The following is a 13,543-nucleotide window of genomic DNA, read 5'->3' as shown; positions in this document are numbered from 1 at the left end:
TTATAGTAGTTGTTTTGTGTCTCTTTGTGTTTGTTTAGTGTCTTTGTAGTTGTTTTGTATCTTCTCGTAGTCATTTTGTGTTTCAATGTAGTTATCTTTCTTTGTAGACATTCTGTGTTAGCCTCGACTCTCTTTCTGTGGAGCTCTTTACAGCACTTCACAGTCTATTATGATTGTTTTTAATTGTGCTTTTGTGCTGCATGTTTTTCATAGCAAAAGTTTTTCTAATCCTCCAAGTCCTAATCACAGGAATATTCAATATCCAGCCTAAACCTCTCTTGCATGTTAAACTTGGACGGGCTGACAGTTCCTGATCTGAGGAGCTCAGGCTCCTCCTGGTGGTCAGAGGAGAAAGTAACTCACAGAGCAAAGGCTCCAACACATGAATGAATGGACTGAAATATTCTGAGTAGCAGAACTTGCAGCTTCCTCTCTGTGAAATGTACAGCAGAGTTTTCGTGTCCCACAGTTTTCAGCCTGATCAGTTGTGTGTGTTCAGTGGCAGCGAGGAGCGTTTCTGCACGGAAACATAATGTATGAGCTTCATGTGACATCATGACACTGTGAGCTTGTTGTTCCCACACAGAGGAGCTGGGGGTGGGGGGTGGTGGGGTGGGATACTGGTGTGTGAGCATTGAGATTACTTAGTGCAATGTATGACAGCCTGGTGTGTGCACAGTGGTGCCTTGTCCACACGTGAAGCCATCATGTGTCCTAGTTTGTGCCAGTGTAACATTCTGTCATTATTACTGTGTGAAGCATCAGACGAAGAGGAAAACATTTCTGAACTTTCTCCTTCTTGATTTATCTGCTTAAATAGATTTTTTTAAAAAACATTGTTTACCTCCAATAAAAATGTGTGTCTCTCTGAATCCAAATGTAGTAACTAGTCTGCCGAAACTGAAATTAATCGTGCATCATTTTGCACCGTCATCAGGTGAATCAGTGGGGGGACTGATGGAGGCTGACATGTTGTGGTTCTTTATCAGCACTCAAACTAATGTCTTATATTTTGTCTGACATCCTAGGAATTTTAAATAATCAGGTCTGAGAACAGTTGTGTTCTTTTGCCCCCAGCTGTCTGTGCATGATTGTTGCCTGCTAAAAAAAATATCTGCCTGCAGCTTTGCTCATTAGACTTAAAAATATTTTTTTGTCTTTATTTTGTGTGCCCCCTGTTCCGTGTGATGTGATATATGATATCATCAGCATTTTGAGTCGTCATCCTGGTTCTCACTTAATGGTAGAATGAACTGCACTTGTGTAGCTCTTTTCTAGTCATGTTGACCACTCACAGCACTTGTTCTATGTATACATATATGGAGCACTCTCATGCTCACCGATGGTTTGCCATCAGTGGCAATTAGGATTTCAGTATCTTGCCCAAGGATACTTCGGCACACTGTATGTGTAAAAGAAGAATTAATATACTGTATGTGAGTGGTATAAAGTGAATTATGGCTTGCACAGCCCCTCATACATGTATGTATCATGTGTTTGTACATTCAGTCTCCATGTGCTTTGTGTCATTACTGGTGAATTTCACATTAACAAGCAGACTAATCCAACGACAGGTCTGTCTAACCTGAAGAGTATTTAGATATTTGAGAAATGTTTCCAGCTGCCAACATTCCGCCAGCTGGATTCCTCCCAGAATCCATCAGGGCCACCAATACAGAATGACCCGTCCGGCTAAAACAGATGCAAGTATTTTAGTGGGAGGCTGCGAGTCCTCTGCTGGCAGGCGCTTAATGCAATATGTGCCCGTAAGATGAAGTCACAAACATTGCAACTGTAGTCGACTCCCACTCGCTGGCCAGCACAGACAGGGCATTATGTGGACGAGTACCAGCTGGTACCACGGGCTCCTCATCCTCCTCGGGACTTCATTTGCTGGTGCCTCTGAAATCAGGACATGGAACTGAAATTGAAGAGCAAACCTGTGAACGGTCTCCTCGGATGCGTTGTTGCCGTCTGCTTTTGTACAGTTTGTCCGGCTCAAAGACGTGAGTAGAGCTCTGATTTCTGGGGAGGGCGTCATCTGTCACTGCTGAGGGAAAGGAAGGGAGCTGAGGATGTTGAGGCTGCAGAGTGTGTGAGAGAAGCAGTTGGTGTTTTCGGTTTGGTCCTGTAATGTTGCGGTCCCCAACCTTTTTGGCTTTGTGGCCCCTTAAAATGAAGCTGTGCCTGCTTTTGACCCCTCATGACAAGAACTAGAGTTTTTTTATTCTTATATTTTTCCAGTTGAGAGATGTTTAGAGGCCTGTTTAGAGGTGAGGGTATCCAGTATTTCAGTTGATAAAAGCAAAATGTAAACCAGAGGATAATAAAATATCAACACAACCTTGTGCGACAAGTCTTTTGCTCTCCCATCCCTTTCATCTTCTTTGTGGTTCCTCAGATTTTGTTGCACCTTTCCAAGTCCTGACCCTTAAGTTGGTCACTGCTGCTGTGAAAGAATGAGAAACTCACAAAAATTCTCACTTTATCGAAATGTTAACTTGTGTTTTAGTCCCCATGATCACAGTCGGTGTAGATTCTATTGTATACACTCTTTGTCAGGTACACCTGTAGAGTTTAAGACAATCCAATTCACTTCAATTGTTATGATATCTATACTGTTTTAGCATTGACTTTGCATGATAAATATGCCTTTCACTTTCTGGCAAGAGTTAGGTGAGCTCCATTGGGTTCAACCACAGGGTCAGTTTATTTCAGGCTTGTTCAATGAGGGGTCAAGTTAGTTTTGCAGGTGTGGTTGTGGTGCAGGCTTACATGTTGATGAGTATTTGTTTTGAAAAGCACAAATCAAATGGAGTCTGATCTTTTCAGTTATGGTTTGGGTCACGTCCACACGTGGTGCTGAATCAGACACAGGTCAGATTTTTTTGGCAGCGTGATCTCAGTCTCAACAGTGGCATCGGAAATTCATGGGACTTTTGCGTCACTCAACCCAACTCCTACTCGCTTTTTCAGGAAGGTGGGTCGGCTGAACTGAGAGTCTTGTGGAGAGGTACTGAAACATGTTGTTACAAGTGCCCCTGACATCCTGAAATCTGATGAAATTGTCAGTAAAGCCATTCACGTCATGATCCCATCACTCCTGACTCCACATCCACACATTCCTTCACAAAAAGCCACAATTAAAAAACTGGTTCTTTCTCTTCGCCATTGTTATCATCTGCAGATAAATTTGCTGGCTTCCACTTCATGTCAACAGCAAATGTTGACTGTGGTGACCTCAGTGTTTACTTCTGTATGGCAGTGTGCTGCATGTGTGATCTCTGTTTGTATTGTGGTGGTGGTTCAGTTCAGGGCTATGACGTCAATTTTTTACTAATTTTAAGGATCTTTGTGATTTTTTTGCATCCCCTTTAGCTGTTTTGTATCTTTGTGGTCATGCTGCAACTCTTTGTGTCTTGTTTGACATAGTGTTTTGTTGTTTGTGTCTATTTGTTGTCATTATATGTCTCTTTGCTGATAGGCAGATTTTATCACTGTTGGGCAGAGCCAGGCTAGCTGTTTTCCCCTGTTTCCAGCCTTTGTGCAAAGCTAAGCTAACAGGCTTCATATTAACCATGCAAACATGAGAGAGAAAGTGGATTTTTTTTCAAAATGTTAAACTATTCCTACATCATAACATTATTTGGCCCTAACTTGAGGGGGCAATCTAGTTTTTAACCTTTATTATTTTAGTCTATGTTGTTCTCAAATGGGGCATTTTCCTAAATAAAGTTACATTTAATAAAATGACCACACATGACAAAGAGAAAAGCATGAATCTGGTAGTTTTATTCCAGCATAGGAGAACTGGTTAGTCTTTTTTTGTTTGTTTGTTTTGTACTGACGCAGATCATCAGATTTTATCAAGATCTCACAAAACTTCCACTTAGCCTGATTTTTGTTGTTACTTATTCCCACAAAGTCTGATTTACTCTATGCCTCTCACCTGTTTCAGTTTGCACGGTGCCTCCTGGTCCTGTGACGGTCCCAGAAAACAACACAGCTGATGTGCAGGTGGTCCAAATCAGATCCAGTAGTGATGTGACGCTGACAGTCACAGTGAACCCTGAAGATCTGTTTTACCTAAAAGGAAACATCCTAATGGTAAAGAAAGGACTGGACTATGAGGTGATTTACACTCATCACATGTAACATAAATAATATCCAAAATAAAAAGATAAATGTTGTCATTCAATTTTCAGGATTTGAGACCAGGTGCTCTCAATATCTGGGACAAATCCTACTGGGGGAGGCGCGTGCATTACTTTGGAAGAATATGAGTCATGATGGAACAATCAGGGCTGAGGGGAATCAGAGTCTGGGCCAGTTGTGATGCATTTCCTAAAGATAGTCTAAAACTGAGTGGAAAGATAAAAGAAAGAAAGACAGTTAAAATGTACTTTTACAAAATATTTGAACTTACTTGGTATTTAACAGTTAATTACCAGAATATTTCCAACAAAGGCCACACAATCTGGTAATAACTATAAGGGAAATGGAGACACTGTTCTTACTTCATAATTTGTCAGCAGTGAAGGAGAGTCCTGACCACACCTATCCTTGGCCCCACCCATATGTGGAAGTTCAACTTCCTTCATGTTTGTGCTGCAGCTGTAGCTGGATAGACTTGTGTTTGCAGTTATCTTCTTCCCTGCCTTTGCTGGCACATGATGACATTTCTGTGGCATTTTACTGCCACCAATTGCTGATCACTGGAACAGCATAAAATCATCACAGTACAAAACAGATATAATTCTGGTTATAGTAAATGGGGCATCTGCGCAAGTGTGTTTGTTCAATCCTTGTGACCGTGCAGATGCAGACATTATAATTTCATCTTATTGCAGCTTCTGCATATGTCTGCAGGGAACACTCTATTAATCAAAAAACCAACAGGGTACCTGTAATTATTATCAGAAACCCTACAGCATGTAACTGCTAATGTGTTTTCTTTTTTTTAGTCATTACCCAGTGCAGCTCTGGTGGCATGGGTGCAGTGCAGCAGAGCTGGCTCCAGATCTGTGAGTAGAGTCACATAACACATGACAAAAATCACATTGTTTGTCAAGGAAAAAGCCAGGAACATAGATTGTTAGTGGATTAGTTTCAAAATCTGTTTCCAAACTGAGCTGACTCAGTCATTGCTTTTCCCTCCTGAGGTGAACGAGTCTGTTGAAGTTCTGGTTGAAAATGTGAACGATAACCCTCCAAACTTTGCACAAAACCACTACACACTCGAAGTGAACGAGGTGAGCAGTACCGGTGTTTCACATTTGTCTTTATTTAGAGTTGGTCTCATCACAAAGTTGACTCTGAGTTTTGTCTTTTGCAGCTGCACTCCAATCAACTTCAGCGTTGGGCTGATAGAAGCTACAGACGTTGATTCAGAGCCTCTGTACTATCGCCTGGAGTCTGCAACAGTAAGACCACAGCAGAGCAGATTGTTTACATTAGTACAAGTACTACCACAATAATACAAACAAACTAAACAATCAAGATAGTGGTATTCCAACAATGTAAAATAACTGTTTTTGTCAGTGGAGTCTGGTATTGATATATAGTGATGTTGCATTGTGGCATTATTCTTTACTCCTTTTTCTTTTCTCTCTCTGTCTGTTGACCCAGGATAAATATTTCCGCTTGGAGAATATCAACACTCCAAAGATACTTGTAAAAAGCATCCTAGACTATGACGTCATACAGAAAATCTCTCTGATTTTACACGTACAGGTACAGAAATCATGGAAATAATCAATAAACAACATCCAGGCCAGGCTCTGCTTCTCTTTGACCTCTGACCTGTGTCTCACGTTCCAGGACACGTTCAATGGTTCGGCATCCAATGAGCCGTTCTTCACTTCTGTGGCCACCATCACGGTTCACGTGAAGGACGTCGACAACCGACCTCCGTGGTTTCAGCCGTGTTTAAGGACAAACTTAGGGATTGCTAAACTGTGTGTGAGCACTGGCTACAGAGGCAAAGTCAACCTCACTGAGAAAGAGGTGAGATATGAGTGTGTTTTCAAGACTGACATTGCATTTTTATTTTGCCCAAATTTGTATGAGTCAGGTCAGTTTTATTGAAATAGCCCAAAGTCATAAAGCACAAATTTGCAGCCCTCAGTCTCCCACAGGCATTTATGCACAGATGTGTTCAGGTGACCCTTACGGACCTGAATATTCGTATCATGTGACCATGAACTAGGCAAATGAAAAAGTTCCTTCAGGATGTGAGTAACTGAGGACAGGTATGATTGCATTAATTGATATTTGTGGAGCTGAGAGGAACAGTAGGTTTCTCTGTGGGTTCCTCGCTACGAGCATCACTCTTTCATTGTCAATACAAAAATATTTATATTTTATTAATTATTATATTATTATTATAATCTATGTTAATAGTAGTAGTCATGGTGGTAGTAGCAATAGTATTTTATCAACTTATGAATGAACTTTGAAATTACTGCTGGTATTTCTATTTACCTTTACTCTGGTTGTTGAACATCTCAGGGCAACTTCCTGATGATGAGCTTTACAATTTGACCAGGAGCACCTGAATGCACCATTGGTTTTGTAGGGAAGCCTATTTCCACTAATGTGAAAAAAATTTTTTGAGAGTCAGTATTTTGAGTTCCTCATGACGACTAACTGATCCCTGTAAGTCATCGAACTGCATCAAATTTAAATGCAAATTGAAATGTCATTTGCCGGCTGTTAACTTAGAAGTTTCCACACTTAGTGATTGATGTGATTAAATATATATAATATATTCAGTTACTTGGCAGGTAGAAGTTATTCTTACACTGCTCACAGACAGTGGAGAAAGGTGCTGATGAAACAGTAGAACTGTGAAAAATGTCACTTCATGTATAACAACCCGAGATGTCACATGTTGAGAGCTCTTTAGATTACTTGCTATTACAGGACTGTCTGTGATTTAAAAAAAAAAGGTATAAATGAATAGAAATGAGGACTGATGAATACATACATGATGATTTTAATCCACAGGAGGGGCCATTGATGCTGGAGCCTGGCCCAGTGTTTGCCAAAGACGGAGACAAGAACAGGAGCGAGCAGATCAGCTACAGGATACTGCGAGGTCTGAACTGAACAGCACGTTTTATTTACTTCTAGTGGGCACATATTTGGTTACTGTGCAGCACATTTACCATTGGTTCCAGGTGTCTTTCATGGTGAAGACATGAATTCATAAGATTTTCATTTTAATCATTAATAGCAGCAGCAGTAATCTAAACCCTTTCAGCACCTTCTAAAACTATCACAAATCATCAACAATAATATATATATATTTTTTAAATCCTTTATTTTAATGGGTTTTGTTATCTTTACATATAGAGATTTAATAAGTTACAAACTAAAAAGGCTGAAAAAAAAATTTCTTCAGTCACCTTCTTGCAACAAGTTTTCAGCCTGGGTTCTTTCACATGAGAGATTTCTATATTTTATGTCTTTTCTCACTGGTTTGAAGTTTGAAGAGGGCTCTGCTGAAATAAGGTGATGTCATTCATTTTTCACCCTCAGGAAATGAAGGAAATATTTTCCAGATCGATGAGGAAACAGGAAACATCACCATGGCTAAAGCTGCTGATATTGTCGGCCCAATAACTCTCACTGTTCTGGTAAAAGAAATTATTATGGATTCAGTACATTGTTCTGCAGTGACTCTGAATAGAAAAAGACAAGCAAACAATGAAACTATTTCAGGTATTGTGTTTTTTATTTAAGATGATCAACTTTGGTCTAATGCACCTTCTCGATCTCTCCTGGCTTTCAGGCGTCTCAGGTGACCAACAGGGATCAGTTTGCGGTGACACAGGTGACCATCGAGGTGATGAAGAAGAGCAGGAACCCTCCTCGCTTTGAGAAGGAGCGATACGAAGGATTTATTTACAGCAACTCTGTCCCTGAGAGCATGATCCTCCGAGACCGAAGCACCAACAGGCCCTTCAGGGTCCGAGCCCGGGACGAGGACTTCGCCGGTGTGAGTGCTCTGTCTTGAAACATTATTTCTGCAAAGAAGTTCATGAAGATAACTTTAGTTAATTCAAAGCTGAACTGATGAGATAAAAATAATGCTCTTAAATCTGCATTCATATGACTGTAATGCAGCTGGGTCTACACATGCTGCTGAGATAAACCACTTTCTTTCGTGCATTTTTAATATGTGTTCATGTTTGCGTGTCAGGGTTTGAATCCAGATGTGAAATACGAGGTTCAGTACAGCAGCTACGTCAACGTGACCTCAGACGGTTTTATGATCCTGAAGAGAGTTGTGAAGACTGAGTCCTTTGCACTTCAGGTGACTGATTTACAAAAAAAAAAAAAAAAAAACGCTTGTTACTAGATACATAAAAGCATTTCTGCTCAATTTCACTGTCACTTCCTGCTGCTTTCTAAGTTGTAAAAAAAGTTTTTTCTGCCTGCAGCTCAGAGCCGTGGACACGACAACGGGAGAGTTTGGCACAGCTGCCCTTTCTGTTCAGGTCATTCCAGGTGAGTTATTCTGTGATACTGGCTGTTTAATTACAAAAAGGAAACATTTTCATGTCATAAACTAGGTACACTTAGTGGCAGCATTATGTATTGGTCCCCAGTGAAGTCTGGTGATAATCTATATTTTATTTATTTTCAACAAATTTCCACAAAGAAACCAAAACCATCACTGAATGTCTGTGAATCCAAAGCCAGATATATCTCATCCCTCTGTGCAGTAGAGCTCCATTGTTTCCGAAAACTAGCCACACTGTTGCATTGGCTAACATGTTATTACCATGAACACACACGCTGTTGTTTATTTTGACCCAGTCCCACTCACAATACTCGTTAGAGCGTCAAATGTGAATCACTCCACCGCTGAAATTAGTTCTCAATGAATGCCCTATTTCCTCCTGTTTGAATAACATTTGTTAAAAAATACAGACGGCAACGGTTTTGAGAAATTACTGCACCTTTTTTAAAAATTAAATCTTACAGTGTATTTGTGAACTGTTTTTAAAGATTTTAAAGTTTTTCAGTAGGATCCAGTGGGCATAGGATTTGACAATAACAAGTACACCAGACTTAAGGCCTTTACACACTGAGGGCAAGACAGATAAACAGCACGAAAGTGTGAAATACTCATCTGCATATGCAGCTTCAGGTTTTAGGATGTTAGTGGGACAGTTTGAGGGCCTGGTGTATGTGCAGAGGCCGAGGACCAACTACCCATATCCTTTGACCCGGAACGGCCTCTGGCGGTTTGTGATTGGTTTTTGTGTTTATTTGCTGCATTATTATTCTGAAAGGAGTCAGAATAAAAACAACAGTTTGAAAAAATATATTGACATATGAATTAATTTGCACAAAAAAATGCCCCCAGTGTGTAAAGACCTTAATCCTTAACATTCTCGCTGTGTCACGTTATTTTTTTACTGAATAATCCATAACTAAACCCAGACAAAATTATGACACATTTTCAAGTTTGCATACAGTAAAATAGAATTTTAATTAAATGAAGTTACATTTTAAACCTGGACCAGCCATTAATAGACAAAATTCATAGTCAACATTCTTACCATCATGCAGAACAAAAAGTACCAAAAGTCGTTGGGAAATAATTGTGTGACGTTAGCCATGCAGCTACAATAACCCTTAGGAGACAACATGTTGTGTCATGTGTTAATTTTGAGTCACCTCTCTGCAGCTGTGGCCATCCCATCTCCCTCAAATGTTGGCTACCGTCCAGGCGACATGGCTCTCCTGGGTCTGGTCATGGCAGCTCTGCTGGTCCTCTGCCTCATTGTGATCGGCTTCTTGATTTCTCGCTTATGGAAGGGAAATGCCAGTATGGACAAAATATGCGAGGTCAGTCAGTTTTCTTCTTTTAGGTTTAACCTCTGAAATGATTAGAGTTGTAAAATCCAAACATCAGACATTTAAACAGCACAAATGCGGTTTTAAATAGGAATGGCTTTGTTTTATTTTTTTGGCTTTTGGCAGTCAGACTAGCTGTACCCCACTACTCCCAGTCTTATGCTAAACTAAGCTAAGCTAAGCTAGTCACCTCCCATTCCAGGATCCAAAATTAACAGATATGACGTGGCATCAACCTCCTAATCAAACTCTGCAAGAAAGAGGTGTTACGTAGGTCAAGAGACTAGATAAAGGTTAAATAAGATTAATATAAGCAGTTTTTCAAATTAAATGTGAGAGAAGATGTACGTTATGCAACAGGCTGTTGGGTGCCCAAAATTTACATGAAATAAAAGTAACATTAACTCAGATAGCTTATTTATTCATTTATTTATTGCAGGGGTTGTATTTACTTCTTTTTACTTTACAAAAAAATTCGGAATATATGGGATTTGGCCAGAGGGGTGCCCAAACTTTTGCATACACCTGTAGCATGTAGACAATAGCTTGTAAAAGAAGTGGTTTTCCTCTGAGACTTTTCATATATATTTTGCTACAAGTTTAAAGCCTTTACTCTCACTATGATAAAGGATACAAAGACACCTCCATACTGTATTAGCTTAGACAGACTCAGCTGTTCGATGCCTTCATGTGCGGCACTCCTCCTGTGTGGTTGATGAATATTTATCAGCTGAAAACCACAGAAGGGCTCTGTGTTAAAGCAGAACAAATGAACCTAGCTCACTCTCGGGAACCACGGTGGCATCTGTAACATTGAACAATGCCTCAATATCCTCCATGCTTCATTAACTGCTGTATTAATCATGAGGGGCCTCTCTCCTGCCTGTAGTGCCTGGGCCCCTGTTTGAAGTCTGACCAGCCCCGGACCGGCCACAGGGACTCCCTGCAGTACACCAACGATGGCTTCCAGAACGAAGGTGACCACAGCCGTGGCGGTGCCAGGCGCTGGAACAACGCTCTCCCCAGACGGAGCACCTTCCCCCAGGCACGGGGCCGTGTCATTCCCCTGGAGAGACGGAGCCGCCACTGCTCCTCCTGTGGTGTCTACACCAACCACATCCCCAAGGGGAGCCCTTCAGTGAGACCGTCAAGGAGGGGCAGGGGAGACGGGGACGAGTACGGCATGAGATCAATCCTCACCAAGCAGAGGAGGAGGGAGGGCCAGAAGACGGTGTGGTTCAAAGAGAGTGAGGACTCTTCGGACATAGAGGTGGAGATTATCCCAGACACTGTGGGCCGGGTGGAGGAAGAGACTGAGGAGGAGCTGGAGGGGGAGGTGGAGATGGAGGGTGTTGTCAGAGACCCGGCCGCCCCACTGAGAGAGTCTGACGATGGGCAGGAGAACCAGAGCACAGGGGTCCGGTGAAGAGCAAGACTGTAGAAATACCTGTTCAGAAAAAGAGAAGGGAGGCCAGGAGCAGGAGGGCTGACAGCAGAGGTCAGAGGTCGAACTTAAGTCAGAGAGAACTGAGCAGAAGGCTGTTTGTTTTCTTGTCAGTTTTTGGAGACTACAGCCCACAGCAAACGTCTCAGCAGTCCAGGATGACACCTCCATCATCTCTGGATAACTGCCTCAAGAATAGATTCAAGGATCCAAAAGGTATTTTCTACTGTGAGTATATTAGAATACAATGTCTGAAGTTGTAACTTTACACAATGTTTAAAAAGTATCTTCTTGTCACTAGTGTTGGCCAAACATATAGTATGAAATTATAGAAAATCGGTCAGCAAGATTACTTGGTACCACTTTCTAATAATGCACACTATTAAGAGTTTATACAGAAAGTTGAAACTAACAATTATTTTCATTATCAATTAACTGAGTAATTGTTTGGTATGTAAAACATCAAGAAACAGTGAAGAGTGTGTCACCATTTCCTAGAGCCAAAGGTCACATCTTCAAATGTTTTGTTTTGTCCAATTGATAGTTCAAAACTCAAAGATATTTAATTTGTTTTATGTTAAGATAAAGAAATGCAGCAAATTCTCACATTTGAGTCAACTGGAAACATCTAGAGTTTTAGCTTTTTAGTTTAGTAATTACTCTTTTATTAACACTTTATAGATCTATTTTAAGTCACTGATCAAAACAAACTCTGGGTCAAGGTGAAAAATCAGAAGTTATATATGTTAAGTTAAAATTAATGTTATTTCTAATAAGGTCTGCATTTACAAATTGTCAAATTGCTCATTGGAGCAGTTTCTCTGATGAAAAGAGCCAAAAACACAACAAAACTTGTTCTTATTAAAGGCTTACAACTTGATATAGGGCATTAGAAAATATTTATTAATCATGAAGAAACCTGTTACAAAGGGTGCCTTATTAGAAAGTGGTTGGGTTATTGCAACATTGGATTCACAGGATTTTACATTCATGTGATGAGGTTCCTCTATTTGTCAGGTATTTAATTTACTTCATTAGCCCTGTGTTGTCTGTTTGGGAAATCAAAGGAAACAGTGTGACAGTATTGCAACGTAAAATTACATACACTGCAATAGATTTTATCTGTATCAGCTACTCCTATTTTATAACCTCCAGTCAGATCAATACAGCATCTCAAACCAAGGGGTAAAAACCCAGTGAGTGATTCATCTGCAGAGAAGCTGGTCACTGTTGTGCTGTCATGATTTCTGTCTCATCCATTCTGCACATATTCTGTACAAGCTTTACTAAACTGAACCAGTAGTGTCTGGAATTTAGGGTGAAAATTATATGCGAAGAGAAACTTTTGTCTACTGAATACTAAAACAGCTGAAAGGACTTTTTTTATGTGGACTGTATTTTATCGAGCATGTTCAGTAAAATAACTACTTTTATGGATAAATCTATGGTTAGTGTATAGTTGACTTTTTGTACATTAAAGTGATTGATGTAGAGTGTGTGAGGGAATAATAAAGTATGAAGGATTTGTGGAATCTAGGGATCGCCTTGCTGGTTGTAAATTCATTTTTCCGTCAACAGTCCGTCATGATTACAGCTAATTTAGGGCTTACCTCCTAACTGCAGTACCTTTGACTGAAGCTATATATAAAATTCACTAATATATTGTTATAATGCTTTTATTCTGTTAGTATTGTCATGACCTGAACAAAAGACCAGGAGAGACACTTTTTAAACTGAGACTTACAAGTTTACAAGTTACAAGTGAGACTTACAAGTGAGACCAGATGGCTTCAACCAGTGATTTATCAATTTAAAAAAAAAAAAAAAAAAAAAAAAAAAAAAAAAAACTGCCTTACCTGCTACTTGCCTCCATTTCAACACTGTCACCATACCTCCCCTAAGCAACCTGTTACCTGTGGGAAGCAAATTAAGAGGGAAGAAGAGGGATAAGAATGCAGACAAGCAGATAAGACTCATACACATAGATAAGTGATGAGAAGCTCTGGACTATGTGTCTGTATTAATACAACTGACTTACCTTGTCAGTCACGTAACATCTCAGCGATGTCCTCTGGCTCTGAAATCCTGGACTCATGGAGATCCAGCGAGGGCTCTGCACGGTGTACGCCACGTCACCGTACGTCCACTAAAGCGTTTGTTTTTCCCACGGGCAGGCTCAGATTCTTGTTATAACTGTCTGACAACATTACAGATAGGATTCCTACA

General features: G+C 40.4%; 1 protein-coding gene and 1 long non-coding RNA gene across 2 annotated transcripts; one reads left to right on the top strand and one right to left on the bottom strand.

Moving 5' to 3' along the window:
* Positions 1-1,848: 1,848 nt before the first annotated feature.
* Positions 1,849-12,855, top strand: cdhr5a (cadherin-related family member 5a). Its single transcript, XM_051075603.1, has 13 exons — positions 1,849-2,006; positions 3,959-4,131; positions 4,965-5,024; positions 5,163-5,423; positions 5,629-5,733; positions 5,821-6,006; positions 7,009-7,099; positions 7,543-7,640; positions 7,796-8,002; positions 8,207-8,320; positions 8,448-8,514; positions 9,704-9,864; positions 10,763-12,855. Exons 1-13 carry the CDS (start codon positions 1,916-1,918, stop codon positions 11,297-11,299), a joined length of 2,151 nt encoding a protein of 716 aa, XP_050931560.1. The 5' UTR covers positions 1,849-1,915; the 3' UTR covers positions 11,300-12,855.
* On the bottom strand, positions 7,308-7,901 carry LOC127143267 (uncharacterized). Its single transcript, XR_007814553.1, has 2 exons — positions 7,771-7,901; positions 7,308-7,637 (listed from the first exon to the last, which is right to left on the bottom strand). It is a non-coding gene; the product is annotated as an uncharacterized LOC127143267 (long non-coding RNA).
* Positions 12,856-13,543: the final 688 nt, after the last annotated feature.

The sequence above is a fragment of the Lates calcarifer genome, linkage group LG2 (assembly GCF_001640805.2).
Source record: "Lates calcarifer isolate ASB-BC8 linkage group LG2, TLL_Latcal_v3, whole genome shotgun sequence".
Lineage (NCBI taxonomy): Eukaryota > Metazoa > Chordata > Actinopteri > Centropomidae > Lates > Lates calcarifer.
Note: the sequence above shows the minus strand (reverse complement) of the source record. Positions and strands in the feature narration are given on the sequence as shown.

Excerpts from the sequence above, each read along its gene's own strand:
- cdhr5a (XM_051075603.1), top strand. The coding sequence starts at position 1,916 with ATGGAACTGAAATTGAAGAGCAAACCTGTGAACGGTCTCCTCGGATGC. Across the intron at positions 2,007-3,958 it reads AGTTTGTCCGGCTCAAAGAC|TTTGCACGGTGCCTCCTGGT; the intron begins GTGAGTAGAGCT and ends CACCTGTTTCAG. Across the intron at positions 8,003-8,206 it reads GGGACGAGGACTTCGCCGGT|GGTTTGAATCCAGATGTGAA; the intron begins GTGAGTGCTCTG and ends TTTGCGTGTCAG.